The sequence below is a fragment of the Euwallacea similis genome, chromosome 7 (assembly GCF_039881205.1).
Source record: "Euwallacea similis isolate ESF13 chromosome 7, ESF131.1, whole genome shotgun sequence".
NCBI lineage: Eukaryota > Metazoa > Arthropoda > Insecta > Coleoptera > Curculionidae > Euwallacea > Euwallacea similis.
Genome location: NC_089615.1, coordinates 2610742 through 2622067, shown reverse-complemented (window position 1 = coordinate 2622067; position 11326 = coordinate 2610742). Strand labels below are relative to the sequence as shown.

Below are 11326 nucleotides of genomic sequence, written 5' to 3'. Positions count from 1 at the left end.
TATGCCAAAGAACAATTATTTAATACATAGAAAATAAAAAGCGATAAAATGAAATAATTACAAAAAATATCTACCATTAGATTTGTCAAGCCTCAAAGGGTTTCTTCCCTTCAGCGGGCTTTATTGAGATGGGAAAATCAATTTCAAGAATGAAAAACTTAGACTCCAAATTAACATGAAAGACATCTTGTTTTAGTCATCAATTAACTAATTTTAAATAAATCATTTAATTAATTAGAGGTAATCTATCATTACTTACGTAATATCATACGAAAGTTATTGCTTAGTGATTGTACAGAATTTAAAGGATTTTAACCAACTTAAATCATGCAAATTACACAACAAAAGAAGCACTTTCCATTAGCATTTGCGGCTTAAAGAACAAAATTATGATAGAAATTACTATAATTTAATTTTTTTTCTAATTAAACATTGGTTATTTTTTATTCTCAGTAATGCACTCTCAAGGTTTTAAGATAATAAATAGGTTTTGATAGGGAAGCAAGTTCAACTTTGCCCTTAATATACTGAGTTTCAATCAAAAACGGTGAACGTACGATGGCAGAAATTTGCAAGGGAATAAACTGAGCAAAGATGGTTTAGTGGTTAAAATATTCAGTTGAGTGAAATTTGAATTAGCGGCGATTTTGAAAAGGCTGTACAACATCAGCCTACAAAGCTGTTCACAGTCATTTTGTAACCCACTTGCTCTCTATTTTATCATAAACACTATTTACCCATACTTCCATTAAAACGATCCATCAAAATGGAAATCAGTATTTTGAATCACTTTATCGAAAACCCAATATCAAATATAAATTTAAATTCAATACTAGACAAAAACTACGCCTCAATAATACCAAGTACCGCAAAAATTATACGGTCCGACCATTCCATATTAAACGAATTCATGCGTAAACGTGGATAATATGTACTTAGCATTACACCGGGATTAATGCTAAAACAGTTCAATACAAGGCCGCAATTGCTGAGACAAAATGCGGTCCAATGTCAGTTGCGTTAACTTGGCATTACTGCTAGAGACCTCTTGGTAGTGGGTACCATCGCGGTACTACCCAGAAAAAGAACTGAAGCGCTCTTAATTGTTCTACCAAAAAGTTATGGTTCGACCGGTCTGAGTTAAGTGGCTTGACTTTTTTGGCTCCTTAGGTGTACAATGGACAGCAATTTCTGGTTAATTTTGATGGTTTGTTTGCTAAAGTGTACCACGATTTGTTGCGATGGTTTCGACGGTGCAAAAGACAGGTTAGAGCGGGATCCTCGTGAAATAGAGAAGGTTGGAGCGATGGATAAAAGAGTGCAGAGCTGGCAAGGTGCGCTTTCGATGTACCCTACAGTGGCTACGTGGTCTTTGCACACAAGCATCCCTTTTTCCTCAGAGTCTAGTCCTGGTAAGATAAAATCCTATAATTTTGATTTTATTTCATCTAAGCAGATTTGGAGTTTTAAAATTATCTTCTTGCGGAAGAGCTGAGGTTTAGTGAAAATATTTTCATCAATGATCACCTGAACCAGAAATATTGTTTTCCAATTATGCATGAGAAAGTTGAAAAGGCTCCGCCTAGGGAAGATTTTTCGGGGTTTGTGGGTCATCCCCTCTTTAAGCCCCCTTGAAACTTCAATATCATTCACAGCATTTTTTAATTTTTCACGAGAGTAGAGAATATCCTGATGGACAACACTTGACCTACATAATATTTATATCTGATTCTTAATTAGAAGAAATTCATTAAAAAAAAGCGAAGCCTTTTTCATTTATAGCTACATAATTCGGTTCTGTTAGTTGAGAGTGTAACTGCACAATTTCCACGAAAAAATGTATTACGTAAATCGTTTAATTACATGACAACATGTGTCTTTTAACGGCCATAATAGCACATCACAATTGACCGATGAGCATTCATTATTGCCTAGTCCTGTTAGGTTTATATCTACCGAATGTAATATGTTCTTCCTATATTATGTTAATGAGAATAAAGGCAATATTGTGCCATAAAGTTTAACGGTGATGTTTGGTAAGCAATACTAGAAAATCAACAATAAATTTGAGGTAAAAGATTCATAGTGGTCCAACACACACGATGTTGAGACAAAAACTGATTACATTTCAAAATGGCATTTCACTATAGCAAACGTGATTTAGATGAATATATCGTTCCTTTCTCAGAGGAATACTTAACGCCCAATTTGGTTTTTACCATTTTTCAATGGATCATTTTATTGCTGTTTACTGCAAGATTTCAATAGCAGCACTCTTCACAGCAGATCATGGGAAGTTAATTAATCAACATTTTGTATAATTAACACAAGGGATTTTGTAAAAGGTTTGAGAAAAGGATTCTAGATTCAGATACAGTGAGTCAAATTATGAAAAAAACTTTATTACGAGTTTTACCGAGAGAGCTTCCTTAAGGAGATGGAGCCCTTATTCAGGGGGTTTGTTCACTTGTTTGCCTTTAAGGATATCACTGAAAAATTTTTCAGGAAAAAGTGATACGCCACTGTTTCATCCTACGATTTGGGACGAAAGAGAGTGAAAAGATCAATATTCAAGAGCGTACTTAAATACATTCAGTGCTTATGAAACTTTTATATGGCGATCATTTTAAAAGCAGTTCTTATCCATTTCTCATTTAAGAGTACCTTACCTGTCTATGTCCAGTTACACGCAGTGGACCTTTTTATCTTTATCTGCTAAGAAACGTTTAGCTAAGATGCATTAATAGTCATATAAGGCACCTAAGTGGATTACTTATTTGGATACTTTGCATAGAGCATTCACTAATGTTATTTCCTATTACTAATTTTATATGCTTAAATATACTAGATATCATAAAAATTACAATTCCTAGACTTAATGCATCAAATTTAACTAAAATTGATATACGTATTTTGTTGTAGTAGTAGTACAATTGATCACATTTTACATGTAACACCGTTACATATAGGAAGTATTAGAATCAATAGATACAATACATTCAACGTATTGGAAACGTGCTTTTCCAGCAAGGCAATGCACGGCCACGTTCGTATAACTGTGGCTCATCTATGACGTCACAATGTTAATGTGCTTCCTTGGCCTCCATGCTCTCCTGATCTTTCCCTCATAGAATACGTATGGGACGTGACAAGAAAAACAGTTTCCACACTAGAAAACTCTTGATGTATTTGAGCAGAGTTATGAAATCCAATTCAAGTTGCCTGGGATACACTACCTCACGAAGAAATCGACCATTTGCTTAGAAATATGCCCAGACGAGTTTCTAAGGGTGTAAATTCACAAAATGGTTAAACATATTATTTGAATTTTAAAGACTTTCTGGACTTCGGTTTACTCGCAAGTTATATCATTTATTTTATATAGTTTTGTCAATATATTTACAAAGTTTCATTAAAGTACGCGCATTATTTATAAGTATTAAAATTTTTATGATAAGTAATATATAATAAGCAATTCAAGGAGAGTTGGATAGGAAATCAGTAACTATAATTAGAGATTACTTATATACATTTTAAAAATGTAACAAAAGCTCTTTTTTTTCAGCAACAGATTTGGATGAGGACCTAGACGACGAAGGATCAGGACGAGGGAAAAAAGGCAGCCTAAAGAAAAAAATGAAGAAATACATGATGCCTTTACTCATAGCCTACAAACTCAAATTTTTCACCCTTATTCCAGTCATGATTGGAGGATTGATCCTTCTGACAGGAGCCACAGGCCTGGCAGGATTTTTCTTTGCCTTATTTGCTGCCGTCATGGGCCTGAAGAGTGGGCACAATTAAAACTTATACCTCGTTTAAATAAATTAAAATACTCAACATAGCGCGTAAATCTTGGGGCATAACAGTTCGGAATGTAGTTTCTGATTATGAATAATGCCTGAATGTTGTTATGTACGAGGAGGCACTTCTAGAATTTATTTTAAAAAACTAAAGTTAACGGCATGGAGATATCAATGGTTTAGGTACGTGAAATTCACGTTTTCTTTAGTCCGCGAAATTGCACCAGGTGGTTGACTAGTTGCCGGATAAGTAGAATAACGCCAGTTGATAGGTCAAAATAAATGTTTTCTTCTTTCGTTGTATCGAGAAACACTGTGTAGTCGAATCTGGTTTTAAGCCTAAGGCAAAAACATAATTTAGGACTCAACTCGTCTATAGATATAATTTCAAAGTAGAAGGTTTTTATTTCGGATTTAGAGAATATCAACAACTACACTTTTATTACATTATAGGGGTGTTCTCCTCTTCAACACGTCAAAGTCTGTCTGATGCAAGGAGGGAAGTTAAATGCATTTGCGAGAATCTAAAGCTTATAGAATCACCATTTTTGGCTCAGGATTTTATATTTTCCCCACTTTAACAGGTTAATTACTCTTCACGTGTAACATCGGGTATAATATTAAAGGTAAAATAAGGTATAAAATAGATTTAGTGAAGATTATTAGATTTTAACTTTGGTCGTTATTAGAGAATTATTCAGTCAAACTGGTTTTAGATATATCCTTCGCTAGAGTTACAAGGTCTTATATTATATGGGTTGATCTGGAAATGAGAAGGTGAATCTAGCTCACTATTTTTATGATGGCTTAAATCTTCATCATTTTATCATCATCCTATGAGAGATTTGTCCTATCAGACATTCCATTGCAGGGATTTGGGTTGCTGTGCAATAAAAAAACGTTATTCAAGAATTTATTACGTCTGTAAAGATTGCGTTTCTGAGAGCAAAAATCTATAAAATACAGAACAGTAAGATTACTCTTAACGTTTTTTCATATGTTACAGGATTTAGATATATAAGAACATTTTGTATATAAAACATGTAGGTTTAAAGTAATTTATTGTATCTCTCATAAATCTATTTATTATTTATTTATTTTTAGGCATAATTTGAAAATATTTTATCTTTGTAATTACCTTTATTGTTACTCGCACTGTACGGAATATAATTAAATGTGTTGTGCAAGTTTTGCATGTTTGTATCACGAACGTTATTTTTCCTTGCGCATTGTCATGAAAGACTTACGGCACATGCGCACCAAACGGGTACCCGTGATGCGACCGGCCGCCCGATTGACCGCATGCGATAAAAATGTATGTTAACTTACTGTTACTTGTTACTTACTGTTAACGTACACTATCGGCCGCATAATACGAATAGAAATAAAGTTTCTCCGTAAGTTAACATAGATTTTTATCGCATGCGGTTAATCGGACGGCTGGCCGCATCACGGATACCCGTTTGATGCGTATTTGCCCTTAAATCATTATTAGGTTCTCATAGCTCCTATTCTAGATCGTAACGAACAAAGGTCGGGAACAGACGGAGATATAATCACTCCAATAGGAATCTTTCTATTGAAGTAGTTAAAATGGTGCAAGAAAACGTGCTTTTTATGTCCATGGATAGCGCTAATCGAAGACATCCTGCGTGCCAAATTGTGTATCACTGCAAGTGAAAATTACACCGCAAAAGTGCAAAAACCCTGGAATAAATACAATATTGAAAAATTCTTCAAACTCTCAATTGCGTAAACAAAAGTGCGACACAAAAATAAAGGTCCATAAATCGTGTCTTCTGGTTATTTTTAACCTTCAGGTATAGATCATTAGTGACAAGGAGTAGGGCCTTGAAAAAACAACTTTTCAGACAATATATTTTAGGTAGTAACTCACGACATGGTTATTGCAAACATTTGGTGTTATTATGAAGAAATTTGACCCATTGTCATAGCGCTTTAAAGTGGAAATTGGCCTCCACAATGACGCAAGCTGTGGAGGTAATGACGGACAGTATCGACGACGATTCACTGGACATTTCCGCCCGCAAGCCCAAGTCCCAGGAAAAGGAGTCCTCCCTGAATTACGAGAGCGCAGACAAGCCCCCCTTCATGAAGGACGTACGGAAGAAGAAAGAAGTGCGGTCTGTTAAAGAGGCAACGGAGGAGCCCCTGATCAACACTCTTTACATCGAGAGGAAGCGATTGTTGGATTTGACGAAAACCAAGGGCAATACGAAAAAAGAGATCAAAGCGTCGGCACGGAAAGTAATTAACGGACAAATCGTATGAATTATCTCCGTTTTGAGTGTTTTTGTAAAACAATCATGATTTAAAATCATTATAAATTATTAATTTATCCATAAATATGTACAAGAATTTACAGTCGCTAATGCGTTTAAAAAAACAACTTTTTTTGCTTCAAAACTAGCTATCCGAACATAAAACTCCCATTCTGCTCGAAACCTGAGCATGTGTGGTTACTTGACATCATGATGATAGCAATAAAGAAAACAACTACCTACCATTTTTCTATATTATTATTCACAGTCCTATACCAAGCAAGCACGAGTCTACTGTTTAATATTCACGCTTGATATTTCTTATGATTACAGCCGTGACATTAGATACGGTCCAATTACCTCTAAAACGCTTCAAGTAATGCATTAATCAAAAGCTTCAGCTGGCACATTAAACGTTTTTTAGGGCCTGTTTACTTGAAGCACCTCTTCAATTAAAAAAAAATCGAAAAATTCCAATTATTTTATTGGAGCGATGGAGTTGCTTTGCATAATGTCCTTATTCGTTATACACGTCATTAGTGTTAAATCCCAATCGTTTTAAAGCGGTTCCAATCTGAGGTCTTACAATTAGCATGTAGTTTAGCAAATTCCATAATTTCTCAACGGTAACTTACTTCTCTTCATAAGTGACAATTACTCTTATCTTACATGAGGAATTTTGTTATGCTCTCAACTAATTTGTTTAAGCTTCTACATGGTGTCTCTGAAAATGTGGGCATCCTTTCGGATACATACACAGAGTGTCAAAATAACATGGCAAGTTTCTATAAAAAAATTTTCTATAGACCCTTCCTACCAAGAGATAGTCCCCTAAAAGACACCCCTGAAAATCGGTTTTTATTAAATAACTTTTAAAGTACTTGGTATAATTTGATCATTTTTTAATATGATAGGTACTAGTTACGGCCCCTTAAAATGATGTCTTTGAAACTCATTCCACTGTTGAAGTTCGCCAGGGATCGACCAGCTTGTACACATTAATACTCATATTTTAAACACTCTGTATGACAAAGACACAAGAAGAATATTTTTGGATAGCTTGAAGCTTAAACTAAAAAAAAAGGTACTTTTGTTTGACATCGATAAGATGAACCGTTTTCCAGAAAAAGCCTATTATTTAAATTAATTTTTAATTAAATTAAACCTTTTCGAAGTCGAAATGAAGAATTCATAATTTAACCGTTTAATTAAAAACTTCAAAAGTGGGTTCAACGTGGGCTCCTTGTAGTCTAATACATTATCGCGCACGACAAATTGAAAATTGTTGCACCCGCCAAAATCCTAGCATTGTTTCTTGTTTGATCGGAATTAAACAAAATTCTTTGCAATACTTCTTCCCTAGCCTATATCTTGGTAGGGAGGGTCTGTAGAAAAAATTTTTATAGGAACTTGTCTGTATTGCTATTTTGACACCCTGTATGTGTATTCAAAAGCATGCCCACATTTTCCGGGACACTCTGTATAAGAGCCATCTGCATCTTCATGTAGTCATCTGTTTTCTTCGCATTTTGTCTTGTAGATATATTATCTCACATATGGACGCCCGACGTCATGGACAACTGAAGCCTATTAAGATCCAGGGATAAGGGAGTTAATGTGGTTTTGATTTTAACCAGCAACATTTTGAACCACTGTAATCGCAATGCGTGTTACCTCTGACTAATTTTTGTGTGACTTACCGTGATGGCTAATTTCTTCAATGTTTAGAGAAAGTATAAGTGAGTTTGTCAAAATATCAGTAACTTCTTGAGAGCAACGTCATGGAAGTTATAACAGACCATCATTAATCCCAACGATATGCACTATTAAACAATACTATTCGGAACGATTTTTCCGTCTAGCACTATCCGATGTTTATATGGTAAATCTGTTTACATCACTTCCTTGTTTTTATCACATAAAAGGTCATTAAATTCCTATTGATTGAAAACTCTTAAGATATTTTCGGTACGTGACTCAGGCACATCCATCTAAAGGAGGATTTGCTACCGCAGAAGTGCCGGAAATATCAATAGGTAAAGCAATATTAAAATAAGCTGGTTTCTTAAAATAATATGTTATATTACATTCATGAGCAGTGGTATACAGACTTACTTAAGATTATTATTATTATACTAGTTAAAGTTAAATTCATAAAAGACAACACAAGTTTAGTAAGTATTTGGTCATTTCCTAACACCTCAACAGCCCTGTTCATTTAAAAACAACCATTATGAATGTAAGATCACAGTTGACTGTTGGTGTATTCTTGTAAATAGGTGTTACTTTTAAGTTAGGAAGATGTTAGATAGTAGATATTATCTTTAAGATTGATATACCCCTGAGGTACGACCCTGGTAGGCATTAGTTGGAGCATGGGAATTTCCCGTCATATGCCTAGTTGACATTGGAAATCTCCGCAATAAACTTGGTCGGTATTGGAATTGTCCGCAATAGACTTCATCGGCCCTATAGTTGCAGTTCCAATTTCCAGCTAAGACACCATGGATTAATACGGCGGATAGTGCAGATGGCACCTTAATCAGAGTACGCTCATGGTTTATCATCCTGGGTTGTAGTATTTAAGGATTTGTAGGGCGTGTATCAACAAGCTCTCTTTTCTTCTGGGTTCGGTTGGTCGTTGGTAACTTAGGAGTTGCATCCGCGCTCGCAAATTCATAAGTTACATTGTCCTCTGATTTGTTCACTTTATATTTATAAATGCATATTTATAATCCTTTTTCTGACCTGCGATTTCATTTAACCATCCTTTATCTACAGTAGTATCAAACCCAATACTACATGAATCTTACCATCCAGATAATAAAACATTGAAAGGACATGACCAAACAGTAGTAACTTCACCTTCATATATGTAAAAACACGTTAATACATTTCTGGATTGTGTACGGGTATTTTATTAGCCTTGAAGGTATATTTTAGGGAGATATGTTTTCGCCAAACTCATAATCCATGGAAATAGGGGGGATGTATCCCTTAGGAAGTTCGAGATCTGCTTTTCCCCATCCACCATTTTTCACATGATGAATTTTGATCTGAAATGAAATAGAACCATTAGGTGGTTGTGTGAATACACATATAGTGCAGCCGAAATATAAGAAATAATTGATATGTATCAGAAATTATTAAATATAGAAAAACATCTCAGAATAACTAGAAATTCGTCCTCTATTTCCTTGTCTTGCCCTCTCTATTCGGATTAAAGCTTATCGAGACTTCTCAATCTCGAATTTTCAATTAATTCCAAAAAAGAGACCGAGACGGCCATTGGTATCGGTCTCGATCATCAACCCAAGAATAAGATCAGTTTCGGCCTCGTTAAGCTCTGGTGATTATCTTAATTTTCCATTTATTGTTTATTGGTAATTTGGCCGAAAACAAAGAAAATCGATTTATTATCCACATCACCAATTTTTCTACAGTTATTAATTGTAATAATTTAATATTGTGTCTCTAGTAGTATAAATTAAGACGTAATCAAATTATAGGTAAATTAATCAGGCCTTAGAAATAAACCAAAGGGCAAGACGTCCAATTCAATCGCTCAATACGTTCTTACATTAACAAAACCACTTACAACTTGTTCAGGCACCGTCCTAGAAGGTAACTTTCCATATCCCACAATGGATGAAATAATCAGTCCCATGGCGCTCATCAAAACCGACACACTTGACATAACAGCCATAGCCTTAACTGCAAGTGGGAAAAGCACAAGTTTGCACAAAAGGGCCCCAAAGACCAGTCCTATGAGGTATCTATCATTTTTCTTGCGTTTTCTTGCCTCGACATACAGACCTAAAACACTCACTTTTAAGGCTAAATTCTCCATTCAATTGAGTTATTCACCTGAGTCCATGGCTGACAAGCTCGTAGAGTTGGAAAATGGGAGTAGAAAGTTATTGACTAGAGGCAGTAGTACTATGAGAAAAATTGTGAAAATGCAAATAAGCCTGTCACGCCGCATGTTAGGAAAAAACAAATACTCTAGTCAGTGAATTCTTTTTTTCGCATTGAGAGAAGACAGAGGCGGACTTATGTAACCATAAATTTCTGCTGGTCTAATATTATTCGAATTAGCATGACACGTGAAAAGTTCAGTTTGAATACCAAACTTTTTTTAATACAATTACTCGGAACCCATTTAGTTTCACAGGTACCAATATTTAACATCTTTTCATGATTTTTTTGAAATCCACATAATACGGCCCTTCTCTTTTATTACAGTTTGGCCTAATAAACGTCTCATTTAACATAAATTGAATATGAAAAATAAAATTATATCTGCCGCTTGTTAAGTGGCGGAAAATCGTTATAAGTCGATATCAGAAGATTATTACCTATCCTCGGGCACTTATTTGCCTTTTATACGAAGGTTGAGTTTATTACTGCATTGAGATCACAACAGCAGAAAACAACCTTAAATATTATTCAAGTATGTATCTAAATTGATATTTTAATCTGGTCTGAGAAATTGACCGTTTCTGTATCTGTTTATTAGGAATGTGAACTTTGAGAAAACATTCACCTACATATATGTCCCTAGAAGTCGAATTATTTCAAGATTTTTCTTTCTTATGTCATAAATTATGGAGAACTTTCAAGAGTAATTGCTATATCGATGGAAAATTGTTTACCGCATGGACAAAACGATATTAGAAATTGAACATAAAGTGTATGGCTAACTGAATAATTTATAGCGTAATAAAAACCACTGTTATTTGTTGTCATTATGTACAATTAACAATAATTTCTCGCCCATTGTCACATAGATCCACTTAGTGAAAATTTTTCAGAACAACCTGCAGACAACTTATGAAATGACCTAATTTTTTTACACCTCATTGCTTTAGATAAATAATAGTAGTCCAAGAATTTTGAAAGAAATTTGGTGATAAATTTCCGTAGCCGTAAAATTGCTTTCATACAATACTAGAAAAAGTTTTAAGTCGATGACAAATTCATTTCCAAGTGTTTAGTCGCTAAATCAAAGCAACATCAAGGCCCAGAACCCAAAAATGAACTTGTGTTACATTTAAAATGTTAACGGTTGTGGTTTTGCATTCCTTTTTATTCCTCTCTTTTCGTACGTGGTTATTAAAGGGCGAAAAGACGCTTCAATTATTCACATGAGATCTCAGAACACTTAAATTAAATTAAAAAAATTGTGGTTACAACTATAATACCATTTAAGCAGGTCCTTCACTGTCAAGTCATTAACCT

The 11326-nt window shown here is 34.6% G+C and overlaps 2 protein-coding genes across 2 annotated transcripts; one reads left to right on the top strand and one right to left on the bottom strand.

Moving 5' to 3' along the window:
* The first annotated feature begins 978 nt into the window (after positions 1-978).
* On the top strand, positions 979-4797 carry LOC136409848 (uncharacterized). The gene is made up of 2 exons (XM_066391658.1): positions 979-1412; positions 3566-4797. Exons 1-2 carry the CDS (start codon positions 1178-1180, stop codon positions 3802-3804), a joined length of 474 nt encoding a protein of 157 aa, XP_066247755.1. The 5' UTR covers positions 979-1177; the 3' UTR covers positions 3805-4797.
* A 4167-nt stretch (positions 4798-8964) lies between these two features.
* LOC136409946 (uncharacterized) lies at positions 8965-10061 on the bottom strand. Its single transcript, XM_066391805.1, has 3 exons — positions 9953-10061; positions 9684-9901; positions 8965-9141 (listed from the first exon to the last, which is right to left on the bottom strand). Exons 1-3 carry the CDS (start codon positions 9960-9962, stop codon positions 9025-9027), a joined length of 345 nt encoding a protein of 114 aa, XP_066247902.1. The 5' UTR covers positions 9963-10061; the 3' UTR covers positions 8965-9024.
* Between the last annotated feature and the right edge of the window lie 1265 nt (positions 10062-11326).